Raw genomic sequence first — 14,567 nt, 5'->3', positions numbered from 1 at the left:
TGCTAAGAGCTCTCGACGACATCAAATAAGGGGTTATTTCTAAACCAAGATTTTTGTGCAATTTTTAATCCAGATAGAATTCAAATTTGTATCAAAACAAGAAATTCAGACGCTAAGGATGGCTTAAAGGTTCTGTCATAGAAAATGTACTACTTTTGTAAAAAAATGTTGAAGGGGTTACAAATAGCAATTTTTTTTTTAATTACTTTTAGGCATTAAGGGGGTTAGTAGTACCCTTTATATGTTTATATTTAAACACAGTGCGAGCGTTAGGAAAGTAGGGAAGGATTTAAGAGGTGATACCGGCGCACAATAGTCCTAAAGTTCTAAACATAAAAATGAGAGGGAAAAACAGAGTTGGCCAAAGCATTCCACATTCTGCATGTGCGGTTTAAGAAAGAATTTCTATACTTAACATTACGCCCGAAATTGAGCTCAAGGGTAAACTGACGAGCATTCCTGGAAGTGCGAGTACTATACGGCTGAATCGTAAAAGACGTGTAATGCAACCAGCTAATTCAACAGAGCATTGTTTGTAAAAATATCAATAAAACAGCGATGTAAATGTTTCGATTATAGTTTAATCGCTTATCATTTTTAAAGCCCTTTGTTGTATTTTTTCCATTTAAACTTGTTTTAGGGGCACCTGCCCATATATGAGAATTATATTCAAGCTTTGGACGGATTAAGGCTTTGTAAATTACAGCCAGATCAGAAGAGGTGAAAAATTTCTTGCACCGTCGGAAAAATCCTAAGCACCTAGCAGCATTTTTGACAATATTAAATCTATGATCATTCCATAAAAGGTGATCTGTGATACACATACCGAGTACTGACAGTTGATTAGTTTTCTGAATGCAAGTGCCACTCATAGATAGTGGCATGGGGGATGTGTTTCGCTTTAACGACAGGAGACAGCATTGATTTTTCGAAGCATTAATTTCTGACTCCCCATTGGAAAATGCTGTCAAGATCAGAATTTAATGAGCTCTTCATACGGTGCCGCTGAGCTCTTCATACGCTGCTTTGTCTACATCCGAAGGACAAGGATGTGAATCTAGAAACGAATATGAAATGCTGAGGGTACTGTCGTCGGCGCATAGGTTTAATGGATTAGAAGTGATAGACAAGAGAACGTTTATAAATATGAGCAAGAGAGTCGGAGACAAAACGGAGCCCTGGGGGAACAGCAGCATTTATTTTATGAATTTCAGACTTGAAACCATCTAATACAACTTGTATTGAACGGTTAGAAAGGTAATTTTTAATCCAACGAAGAAGGGATTCGTCAATACCAGAAGCACGCATTTTCGATAAAAGAGATTGGTGCCAAACTATATCAAATGCTTTTGAAATATCAAGTGCAATAATCTTACTTTCTCTTAAACGATGTAAAGATTTGTTCCACTGTTCGGTGAGATAAACCATGAGATCACCAGGGAACCTATTGCAACAAAAGCCATACTGCCGGCCATTAAGAAGCTTCCGTTCTTCGAGATATTTGTCGAGCTGATAATTTATCAGTGTTTCCATGACCTTGGAAAGAAGGGACGTGAGTGCTATTGGACGATAGTTCGAGGGGGAGGATGATTCGGCTTTTTTAGGGATAGGCTGTACAAATGCTGTTTTCCATCCGCTCGGAAAAAGACCTGTAGAGTAGGAAAGATGGAAAAGCTTACGCAGTGGTTTTGCCAGCGTTGAAGAACACCTCTTCAGAACAATAGGGGGAATACTATCCGGGCCAGCGGATTTGTGTATGTCAAGGTCTCTCAGCACTCTTGCAATTCGTCCCATAGAATCATTTACGCTCTCAACAGCAGGACTCATGACACTTTCCTGTAGCGTCAATTAATAGCAAACTGTGCTGAAAGCAAATGGGCTTTATCAATCGAGCTTACATAGGGAGTGTCACTGTGGACGAGCGTTGGAACCGAGGATGACGTGTTGTTTCGTTCGTTTTTTTACAAATAACCAGACATTTTTACTACCTTTGGGACATTTTAGTATTTTTTGCCTTTTGCAATCATGCACAAATTTGGTTCGTCGAAAATGACCATTACGGGTCTTTCTAGCTTGTTTGAACTTATTCCGGTCAGGTTGGAATTATAACGACGGAAACTAACATAACCTCTTTACAGCTCAAATCAAACCATGAGTTCTCTTTGGGTTTGGTAGCTTTCACCCTATTCGGGATAAAATTTCTCATTCCACAAAGAATTAAATTCGCAACCATATCTCCCCCGAAATCGAGGAAGACCAGTTAAAGTTCTTGAACAATTCATTGATACCGTCCTAGTTGGGTTTCTCATATTGCCATACGGTTTTCATAGGAGTTTTTTTTCTTTAACTGGGTTTATTAGACATGAGAATATTGCAGATACGATACAATGGTCTGATGTGCCTAGAGGCGGTAATACACTGATTGTGTATTTATTAGGATCAGAAGTAAGAAACAAGTCTAGGGTGTTGGCGGATTGACCTGAAACGTCAGGGATTCGAGTAGGCTCATTGACAAGCTTTGTTAATAGATTTAATTCAGCAAAGATCTCAACATACCTTCCTTCGGATGTTGACGGGCCACAATAACGAAGCCAAGAAGAATTGTGTACATTGAAATCGCCCGCAATGACGATTTCAGTGTGAGGATAATGGGCAACAATTCTTTGAATGGAGTCAGACATACTCGTAGCATCAAATTCCTTGAAAGTTGAATAATTGTCCAGATTTGGATTTCGATATAAAAAACATGCGTAGATGATGTTCTTATTTACCGTGACTTTTAACCACATAAAGTTAAAGTTTGTGTCAGAGCACATACCATAAGTTGGTATGCAACATCATTTCTTATAGACGCGGCTAATCCCTGATGAGGATTAAAATAAAGGTGCTAACTTATACCCATTTAGATTGAATTCCGAATGATCAGAATTTTCACCTATTTGAGCTGCCAAAACAGTGTGGACATATGTGGCATAGCAGTTCTTTCTTAAACCACGAATGTTGCTAAAGTCCACCCTGAATTCACCCAGCATTCCACTGTTCAAAACAAGTAAATCACAAAATCGGATAATTAAAGGATCCAATTTGAACTTTTCAATAACAGACTTCCACTAGTGTTACGTCTTAGTGAAAATCTGCATACTGATCCGCCCCTGGTTAACTAGATATCACATATACTAATCTATCCAAATATCTTAAGCATAAGAAGTCAAATCAGCTTCTATATTAATTGTAAATAAATTGACTGTTATTTTTTTTTTTTAAACAAATGTTTTTGTTTGTAAAATTTTAAAAAGTGAGGCATTTACATTCTGTCAAGTAGGAGCGTGGCCGTGTTAATTTATAAAAAAAAAATATTTTATGAAACTTTCATATTTGTATATACATTGTACACATTAAAAACAATGGTGCAATTTGGTCAATAATGTGTTCAGTCACCACCGGCTTTGATAATTGCCTGGCATCCCCAGTAAAGAGGTTCAAAGTGCCGAGTCCTTGCTTTGAGAAGCAGCCCCAAAGATGCACCTTTATTCCATGTTTTACGGTCCGCTGAACAAGCCTATTGGTGGAAGTTGACCAGGCTCGTGTGAGGACAGAACGTGCCCATAAAGAACATTCATCAGTAAAAATGACATTTTCAAAATCTCTATTAATATTCTCATGTGCTCAACCAAGTCGCTTTGTCTCATGTTTTTCAGTCAACAGAGCCTTCTTCATTGTATTGCGCCATTTCAGATCATGTGTATGAAGAAGGGTTCGGACAGTTTCTTAGGATATATCTAAACCTTTTGCCATTAATTTAGCTTGTCCTTGCCGCTGTGTTAAAGCAGGATTCCGCGAAAACAGATTCACTATTCTTTTTTTCATCTTTTTTGTTCACTTTTCCTACCAAACTCCGTTCTGGTAAATCATCGACATTTTTAGCCGCTTTATATCGCTGAATCCACTTCTGTACAAATGCCTTCGACTTTCTCATATATTTAGCAGCAGCTGATTGCGACATTTTGGGACCTTTCGGGTGAATGCAAAGGAACATAGCCTCTTAGCGCGACGTACCTAGCTCTCATGGCGTTTAACGTGATTCTCTTTCAAAAGATCAACGACAACTGAGCCTTTGTTGACAATGCATCAAGGACAAAGCTTCATTATATCAGCTCGCGAAGGAATTAGAGCGAAAACTTTCATTAACTGCCGGTAAAGTCGACCACGCTCTTACTCGACAGAATGTACTTAAGTTAAATTTCAATAAAGGAAAACTAAAAGAATAGCCAGTGCAGTTCTGACAGTTGCCTAGACCTTAATAAAATCGGATGAAATTCAGCACATGCAAGTGAAACGATTAGAAAACTAGAGGAAAAACATTTTAGAAAAACTTCCCATTTGAAATGATTTTTTTGAAAAATTAATAAAACATTTACTAAATAGAAAAGTGTGAAAAGATGAATATACTATAATTTTAAATGTGACTTAAGCTTACTTTATTCTACACATACAAAGCAATGTCTAAAAAGCCCCCAACAGAAACCTTTAGAATGCAAAAGCGAAAAACCCAAATTAAAGCATGAATGAAAATGAGCTTTTACTTTGTAAATGTTTTCAATAGACAAGGAGTGAGAGATATGAGAATATGAAGTTGTAGTGATTATCCTTTGTTACCTATGTACGCAAGTTATTAAATCTTTTTTTTACAATATTTTATCCCATTTGTACTAAATTTTGTAAATATATCAAACCTCGAACTGTCTTAATGGAGAAACATACTTCGATGAAACGAATTATTTTATTTTTACAGAAAAAAAAGTAATTCTTTTTTTATTTTCTCTTACCAAGACGGGTGCCTTAGTTTTATATAAATTTTAATTTTTATGTGCGACGTACGATTAAAATCCAATTGGCATTCTTGTGAATTATTTTATATAATGGCAGTCAAATTAACTACATGCAGTCTACACAACAAGGACGTTTGTTTTTTTTTTTTTAATTTTTTTCAAGACAATTAACATTTTGTTAAAACTAAAACAAATATCAAAAATAACACATATTTCTATTAACATTAAAGTTCTTGTTTAACAACTTTAAGTTAAACAAGAAAACAACAATTAAAACACACAACATGCTAAACAACCGTGAATGTAAGTTAAATTAATTTTTGTTTATTATTACAACAAATGCAAATGAAAAGTCGCTTCAATACAATAATATATTTTTTGTCAATTTAATTCCAAATATAACACAGGTCAAGCGGAGGGAAGAATGCTCAAATAGAAATTTCAATTTAAATCAAATATTCTTAATAAAAATTCAATTTGAATGTCTTTTATAGTTACGGTTTACTTTTCATTTTATTGGTGATCTTACATAAAATTCAAACGAATAATTTTTATATCATATATTATATTATATATCTATTCTTAGGCCATTTGTGATAATAGCCAAACAACAACTACGGTTTTATTTAATCCAACCCTGGATTATAGAAACACATCACAAAGCTTCCTTAATGTTAGTTGGAAGAATATTTTCTCTAACATTCACATAATTCAAAATATAATATTTTCAATGCAGTCGTGAAATCTTCGCTTTGTTATGCGGCATAAATATGCAAGAATATAAACAAATTGAATAGTTTCAAAGAAATTCCTTAAAAAAAAAATAAATATTCCCTAAACCGCACCAAAATATTCAATTTATTCGAAAAAAGACCATCCAAAACATCTTACTTTAAATCCAAAGTTACAGGCTGATTATTTAATTAAAGTGCTTGGTCTACGCGAAACTCTGTTATGTAAGATAATGATGCTCTACGAAATTCGGAATAAGGACTGTTGGATGAGGACATGAAAAAAAAACATTGCTGCTTTATTTGGAGAAGTTGTGCAAATCAAACTCAACAATGTTGTTCAGATACAAACGAAGTTCTACGAACTCATCCAAAGACTTGAAGAATCTAACCGAAATCAGATGATTAAAAATGCCCATCAATCGGAGAGCAGATAACTCTATAGCTAGCCTAATTATAAATTGTGTGACAAGAACTACCTTCAAGATTCTTTCTCCTATAAAGATATTTCCCTAATTTTTAAATCAAGATGCGAACTTCTACATTTAAATGGAAAATCACACAACGCAAACTTTGACCAATTTTGCAATTTATGTTACTTGAAAGCTAAAGAAGATTGCTTTCTTTTCATCAGTGTGTGTACTATTTTTAACCAGCAAAGAAGAATATGCTTTGGTAAACCATCCCTATACAGGAAATGATTGAAATTTTAAAAGGATCATATTGGACGAACCTTGTCAAATTTTTCAGAGCTAGGTACCACTACAGAATGAAATCAAAGAATAAATCATACAATGCAAATATTTATACAATCAAATCAATCCTTTTTTTTCTTTTAATTTTATACCATTATACATACATACATATTTACTTGTTTAATTGTATACTTAAATATTAAAGTTACCAGTCGAGCTATCGGCTAAGCTAATGCTTAAAAATTCATAAAAGCTTTTGTAAGCATTTTTGTTTTTTCTTTCTCACTTGTAAAATAAAATAAACCATTATAGTTTTGTTCAAAGTTTTTTAAAAGAGGCTTTTATAATTTCAATAATACCAGACATAATTAATTGATGTTGAAATTGAGTTACATCGTCGGCGGCAAAAAATAAAAACAGTAACATTAACAATAAACACCACAAAATAGTTGGTAAGTTTGCTAAAAAGCAATTTGTTGCAAATTTTCACAACCTTCCATAGACAAAAACCAAGTTTAATTACATTCTCAAGTTATCGAACAAGCATTATCTTTCGTTAAGTTCATTTTGACATTTAAGTTATCTTAAACTAAAAACGATAGACGAGACGATAGTGACAAAGTTACGTGAAGAAAAAAAACACCGATTATCGTTTTGAAAATTACGAAATAGCCAGGCCAAAGCAAAAGTAGATCTATTTGTATTTATCCATTGGGTCGAGCTATTGACACTTGATTGATAGTCGTTTTGTTTTAATAGTTAAAAATTGAAATTTTTTATATGGTTCCAGAAATCTTGAATCCGGACTTATGTATCACTTATATAATTCAATTAAAAGTCAGAGAAGTCATCAAGATCATCCAAATAGGCCACATTAATCTCTTCTTTAAGAAATAGCTTCATAAATTAACTATGTTAAATGGCCAGAATTTATAAGCTAAATTTCGTTTTACTAATGATAGGGTCGCGCTTTTTGGCATATAAAATCGTAAACACGATGAAACGCTCATTAATGCTGGACCTACCGAACGCGAGGTTAAAGTACCTAAAGTATAAGTGGTTTAAATTTTTTTTGAATGAAACTTATATTGAATAAGAAAAAAGGTTTCAATTCAAAAAGAAAATTGTACCTACCAAATTCGGTTAAAGAACACTTCTCTAATTCTTGCAAAAGCAACAAAATTCGGTTAAGGAATACTTCCCTTACTTGGCGAGCGCTTTATTGCAGAACTAAAAAATGTTTATCTCAAAAATTGTTACTTTCTTGTTGTTACGGAAACGGAAAATTGTATTGGAAAAAATCTGTAACACTAAAAATAAATTGAGTTTTATCAGCATCCAAATTTGCCTCAGCAATGTAGAAGCTCTAGTGGGTTATTTTGTATTGTAGCCTTAAGCTTTAAAATTGCACTTCTTGTTAGTTTACAAAAATAATTAACTTTGCCAAAAATTGTAGCTTTTGAAATTTGTTGCTCAAGCTTCATTTTTGTAGCTCGAATTGATTTTAAAATATTGCTTAGAAAAAACCATTACAAAATTCAAACAAATTGGTTTGTAAGAAATTTTCTTACATCACCTTGAATTATGCAAAATTGAATTTAAATTGTTATCTTTTCCAGTAGTTTTGAATACATAGCACGACAGAACCAATGTCAATTATAAAAGCGTTTGAAACTTAAAGTTGGAATACAAAATTACCCATATGATCTACTAAGTTATTTGTTTAGCAACAAATTAGCATTAAAAAAGTTACAAAATTAACTGTTATAGAGAGAAAAACTAAGTTCTTAGAATTTTGAAGCGTTCAAGGCGCAACATTTCATTTAGAACTAGGACCTAGTGACTTACAACTCTCAACCATTCCTGTGTGCGAGTAATATTGTCAGGAATCAGAATCAGAAAAACGAAGTGTTTTAAAAAATCAGGTTGAAATGGCTATAAATGTAGATATAGAATAATACATCATTAAAAGCAAGAGAAAAGAATGATAAATTGTGCAAATTAAGGCGAAATCTTATGGAGGAAGGCTATGATCATTGTCCTCACTATAAATATCTTCTCAAAATGTGTTGCAAAAATACTCGAAAAAAGCAAGTTAAAATATTATATTGAAGAAAAGAAAGTAATTTGTTTGTGTCGTCTGTCGATTCCAGCAATTAAAAATTAAAAGGCCGTGAAAATTTCAAAGATTGAAGGTTCACAATTCAGAATTTTTTGGAGCTTGAAGATCTTTGGGAAAGCGATGTGGGAACAGAAAAAGATGTTAAGAAAATTATGAAAACGAAAATAATTGTATTAATCAAGCCAATAAATTTTGTTCATGTCAAGACCGCTATAAATCGCGACAAATTAAAAAAGTCCAACGTTCAGCTTGCCTATGTATAAGCGGTTCGCTTCGCACGACCCCTCTGCTCTGCTATTCGCCTCAAAGCTTCGTCGCAGTGGGCTAACAACAACATTGGCCACTCCGTATTTTTTAGGTATTTAGAATCTATTCTAAAGCACAACATCCCCCAACTGCAATTCGACAGAAATTTCCACCTCCCATATCTTTATAAGAGTATAGGGCATTCCTGGAAGATTGCACAACAGTTTAATATTCATCTTGCTGGGTGACGGGCCATAGACATTCAAGGTAATTATAAGGTAGATGAACTCGCCAGGAACGGTACAGTATAACCCATTCTACCACGTTTGGCAAAAGTAATCTCAAATTACTTTTGCAAAATTTGTATGGACGAGGAAGAGGATTAAACAGTTCTTCACTTTCTTCACATGTCATGCTCTAGCTCAAAAACCCAAGTATGACATAGAAGAATTCTTATATATCGATCAAAACAATCTAAATCATATTAACATAATCAGCCTCTCACATTTCGTAATTGGCTCAAATTGGTTTCATTGAGCTTAGGAGGAAGCTTTAAGATTCATGTGGTATCACAATGGGCCATTAAACTGGCCTAAGTCTATCCTATTCCATCACGGACAGCCACTTTAACCTAACCTAACCAAAGACCGAAACAAATGAAGGTTAGAAGCTGCTTTTGCCAAAGACAGCAACAAATGCAAAAGAGGTGTAGGATCGGTTAGAAGCTACTTTATAGAAGCTCTTATAGGAAGAATGAGTTTGTTAAAAATGTTATTGAATACGTAGTTGAAATCTTGTGATTCTGAAGATTCGTATGCGAATAAAGTCATTACTACAGCAGACAAGTTGAATTCAGTTGGAATTATCGTATCAAAGGAATGGATAGGATCATTGTTTTAAGTGGGCTAGGTGATAAAATGTAGCCAATTATCATGCGCTTGGAAAGTTCTGGAATCCAAATTGATGGAGATTCAATAAAAAAAACTTCTACTTCTATTTAAAAGATGTGATTGGGTGGTGATCCAATCGTTTTATTTGCTAAAAATTCAAGAAGATAACCATTTCAGAAGAATAATAAACGCTGATCCACTGATTTTAAAGAAAATTACGCTCAAAATTGTCCGAAAGTAAAACAAAAAAAGAAAGTCACGAAAAGCAAATTCTTTTTTCATTTCAATGGCGAGTTTAAATTATAAGAATAGACATGAATGGTTCATTGACTCAAGAGCTTATTTGAAACCACTCATTTACTACTCTTGTTTTTATGATATTACTCCATTGGAATGGTGAAGCTGACCTATAAAGGAATATTACACTTTCTTGGATTTCTCAAACATTAGCTTTTAATTTTGAATAAGTTTAGTATTTTAGCCACTAGGCGACGATGCTTCTTCCTTGAAATATGTTCAGACGCCAACTGCTTTTAATGAAGACTTTCTCTAAAGCTTTAGTGCTCTCGCATCAGATGAATGTATCACTGTGAGAATACTATGAAAAGTTTTTCAATGAAAAATTGAACATGAAAGTTCTACTCTAAAAAAGTCTAATGAAAAGAAATAGTTGAATGTTTAAATAGGTTACAGCTGAGAAAATCTTTATTGATATAACCTACTGTAAGAAGAATTGATTATGATGAATCTGAAAGAATTGAAGATAGTTCACCTAAACTGCCAAATAGAGAAGTAATTAAGGAAATTACATTCTTAAAGTTCGAAGAAATAAGTATGTATAAGTAGTTCGTGTGTGTTTTGTGTCATTTATGCTTGATTGAAAAATAAAAATTATTATTATTTACAAAATGAAATATGATCACCATTATGATCGTTATTTAATTATTGTGAATGCATTCATTTTTGATTCCCAAAACTTGACCTTGACCTATGTTATATTGTGTCATTGATTGTGTTATTATTAGGAAAAATAACTCATAATACAAAAAAACCACTTACCTCCTCTCCACTTTCAAGGCGATCTTTAATGTGCTTACAAAAGACCGGCAAGAGTATGGCTCTGCATTCGGGATAGTGAAATAATTTCGAATCGACAAAGTCCTTGATGCACACCATCTTCGATTGGGTCAAACGACCTGGTGGGAACTTCATCATTATCTTAACTATGCTATTACTTTATTTTAAAAAACAATTTAAAAGAAATAACACATATAAATATTAAAAGATAAAACCAAAAACAACAATAATTTACCTCAATTCGACTTTGTCATAAACTTGAAGAAGATCTGTTGCAATCACATGAAGATTCTTTAAAAGTGCACCTTCAGATTTTAAAAGATCCGTGGGACAATCAATCATCTCGATGAACATATTCAGAAGTTCTAAATAAAATAAATATAACAAATGAATCAAGTGAATTTTTGGGGATTGTGTGGAAGTTTAAACATACCTTCAAGTTTATTTTCAAAGTCTTCAACATTAGAATTATCATTCAACGCGGCAAAGAGTATTCTCGATCGAATAATGAATTTCATTACGTAATGTAAGAATTTTGTAGTTTTATACAATCGTCTGACTTCGGCTTTTTCCTCATCGGCTTCGTAGTTATTTATGGCGCCCGCATTGATAGCTTCACGTATATGATTTTGTAATATGTCAATTAATTTACTAGAATTAATAAATAAATAATATAGTTCAATTGTTATTTTTATATTAATTTGTAGTTTTTACTTATATGCCAACGTAGCTGAGAAGCTTTCATTGATATAAACATCTAGAACTGACAAGAAATGTTGATATTTTAGATCGGAAACAGTTTCCACGAGATGAATGATGCTCATGAAAACTAGATTATCATATCGTTCGTGATTGTCATTTTCCACCTGTAATATTTTCGTTATAATTTTAAAGATTTAGTTATGTTTTTAAATGTTGATGAATTTAATTTACCAAAATGTTAAATAGAGCGTCTAAAATGTCTTGTAGAAATTTAACAACTTCTTCTCCAGGAACTGTTGCAAGAGCTTTCAGTGAATCTTCTAGAGATTCTTTGTGTGCAGACCAATTAAGTAAACCCAGTAAGCTTACTACAATTAAAAAATTAATATTGATAACGATGAAAGAAACAAAGTTTGTAAAATATTAATTATCACGTTCAGGCATTGACCTAGCTATAAAAGGAAAAAGTGCAAACGATGCACACGAGTATCCGGATTGCATTTTAAATTGTTTTCAACCGGCAAGTTTTATACAAAGCCAATGCCCCACCCCATAAATCTTAATTACTCACCACTTTGTGTCAATTTTGTACTACATAAATTAACACCAATCGATACGCTATCTTTTGATAGCAATGTCAGTCCAAGCGTTGAAGGTTTAGTACCAGGTTGCAACTCAGAAACTGTCGATGGTAGATCCATATACGAAATAATACAATTTTTATCGAATTTCTTGTGATCGATTTTATAAACTATTAAATTATGTTGTCCTTGCTAAAATATAAAAAAATATGTTTTAATACATTTTTCTCAAAGAAAAAATATAAGTTACGACTTACTGTTATAGTTGTGCCATTATTTTGCATCAATTTGACATAAGACAAACCGAAGGGTTTTTCATTACGATCCTTTTGTTCGTTAGAACTTCTATGTTTGTACAAGAATTTCAAATGACACTGTTTGAATTCATCAATTGGCACATGAATCTAATTCAAAAACGATACATTTTGTATTTCTTAATTTAAATCAACAAACAAAAATTAAATATTTACTTTAAAGGTTTCCAACCATTTTGGTTTATCTTCGTGATAGTAGACAACCGATTTATATTCATCGACAGGAGGATGTCCAACACCGACGCTCATCACACCAGGCACAGCTTCACCTTTTTCGTTGCAAACATAAACTGTCACTTCAACGTTTTTCTCACTACTTTTAGCACTTCTGGAAAATTCGGCTCCCATTAGCGTTAAGTAGAGATCATTGCGAACATCGCCTGGTAAGATTACTTCGGGAAAACCCATTTTACGAGCAAGTGGCACTTTTCCATGTATAAGATGAGGAAATTCCTCTTTCACCTGACAAAAGACAAGAATAAAAGCATTAAATCAATTATTTTTAGGATAAATAAAGAATTCGAAAAATTTATTTTCACGGTTCTTGAGGCGATGAGGCGAACGATTAAGGCAGCATGCAAATCGGCTTTCATAAAAATGAAGTCGATCATTGCAGTATTGAAAAATCGTTTACAAATAAGACATAATTTTTTGTAGTGCCATAGAAATTTAAGTGTAAGCGGATGAACAAAAATAATAAGTTTTAATTTCAGAAAAAAAAAATTAAGTTAGGAAAAGGATAATTGATTTAAATTTTTAGCGATAGTAGATATCTTATTATAATTTTTACGAACTTTAAAAAGACATACATTTGATGTGTTTATACTTTGAAAAAAAATTAAAAATAACGTTTTTTAATCTTTATTCCTATAATTTGCTTTACCACTATAGGTAGGGAGTTCCATAGCTTGATAGCATACACAAAGAAAACATTAGACGAATTTAAATAATTATTGATTATGAAGAGTGAGAGTAATGATTGTACAAAAAAAATGTGGATTAACGTGTATATTGAAAATAAATTAATTAAAATGGAAATTGATAGTGGGCCGGCGTATCGGTTATTAGTTATAGTGAATTTTGTAAGAATTTTAGTGATATTCCGATTAAAAGTACTAACATTAAGTTAAATATACATAATAATTCTTCTCTTAATGTTTTAGGTGTTGTTGAGGTTGTTGTTGCTCCGCAGAACTTGAAAATTGAAAAGAGTTTGCAGTTGTATGTTGTTGAGTCAAATAAAAACGCGCTATTTGGAAGAGAGTGGCTGTATGCATTTAATGGTTTACCATTGATGGAGATATTTCGTGAAGAACGCGATACAAAAAATGAAAATTGTTACTAGGTAAATGAAAAAAAATTGAATGTTCAAAACAACTCCAAAGTTTCATATTTACCACCGGAACTTTCAATATTAATTCAAAAATACAGTGCGATATTTGGCGAAGATGTAGGCGAAATTAAGGGACAACCGGTTTCAATTGAATTAACGCCAAATTCGAAACCTGTGTTTGTTAAGCATAGACCGGTACCGTTCGCGCTTCGGGACTCCATCGAGGAAGAAATAAATAATTTAGTTGCTGTAAAATTGCAGAAAAAAATCCAAGAAATACTTGCTGGGATCGAGGGTGTGGGAGTTTTTATTGACGACATTTGTATCACTGGTCCGGATAATGAGACACATCTCGCAAGGTTAGAAACAGTATTTTCGCGGTTGTTTTCATTTGGATTACGTGTAAATTCTGAAAAATCACATTATTTTCAAGACGCGATTGAGTACTGTTATTTTAAAATTGATAAAGACGGAATTCATAAGACCGCACGTAAAACAGAAGCGATTGTTAAAGCCCCTTGCCCAACAAATGTATCTGAGGTACGATCATTGCTAGGTTTAGTAAATTATTATGGACGATTTTTTCATAATCTGTCAGAGATTCTTGAGCCATTGCATGCATTGATTAGGAAAAATAATAAATTTAAATGGACATCAGAATGTGAAAGTGCTTTTAAAGCAATAAAAAAAGAAATTATTTCAGATAATTTTTTGGTGCATTACGCAAAAGATAAGCCGTTGTGTTTGTCGACAGATGCTTCGCCAGTGGGTGTGGGGGCAGTATTGTCCCACATATATCCAGATGGCACTGATAGACCCATCCAGTTTGCTTCACAAACGTTGTCAATTTCGCAACGTAAATGGTCTCAAATAGACAAAGAGGCCTACGCTATTATATACGGTATTTTTGCGGCCGATAAAAGTTTGCCACATATGTCTGCTACACCTATGCAACACTACGCGATTTATTTGCAAGCATTTAATTATACAATAAAGTACAAACAGAGCAAAATGCCAATGCTGACGCCATGTCAAGACTGCCGATTT

At 33.1% G+C, this 14,567-nt stretch overlaps 1 protein-coding gene across 3 annotated transcripts in view; it reads right to left on the bottom strand.

The window, feature by feature from the left end:
• The window catches only part of LOC129953694 (dedicator of cytokinesis protein 1), a 91,068-nt gene that overhangs the window by 20,848 nt on the left and 55,653 nt on the right, over positions 1 to 14,567 (bottom strand). For all 3 annotated transcript variants that reach the window (XM_056067034.1, XM_056067032.1, XM_056067033.1), the window contains exons 6-13: positions 12,344 to 12,649; positions 12,131 to 12,277; positions 11,864 to 12,065; positions 11,524 to 11,660; positions 11,305 to 11,456; positions 11,024 to 11,241; positions 10,826 to 10,955; positions 10,573 to 10,747 (exon numbers count right to left, since the gene is read on the bottom strand). In XM_056067034.1, coding sequence (XP_055923009.1) covers positions 10,573 to 10,747; positions 10,826 to 10,955; positions 11,024 to 11,241; positions 11,305 to 11,456; positions 11,524 to 11,660; positions 11,864 to 12,065; positions 12,131 to 12,277; positions 12,344 to 12,649 — 1,467 coding nt within the window. The remainder of the gene's footprint in view (positions 1 to 10,572; positions 10,748 to 10,825; positions 10,956 to 11,023; positions 11,242 to 11,304; positions 11,457 to 11,523; positions 11,661 to 11,863; positions 12,066 to 12,130; positions 12,278 to 12,343; positions 12,650 to 14,567) is intronic.

The sequence above is a fragment of the Eupeodes corollae genome, chromosome 1 (assembly GCF_945859685.1).
Source record: "Eupeodes corollae chromosome 1, idEupCoro1.1, whole genome shotgun sequence".
Taxonomy (NCBI): Eukaryota; Metazoa; Arthropoda; class Insecta; order Diptera; family Syrphidae; genus Eupeodes; species Eupeodes corollae.
Note: the sequence above shows the minus strand (reverse complement) of the source record. Positions and strands in the feature narration are given on the sequence as shown.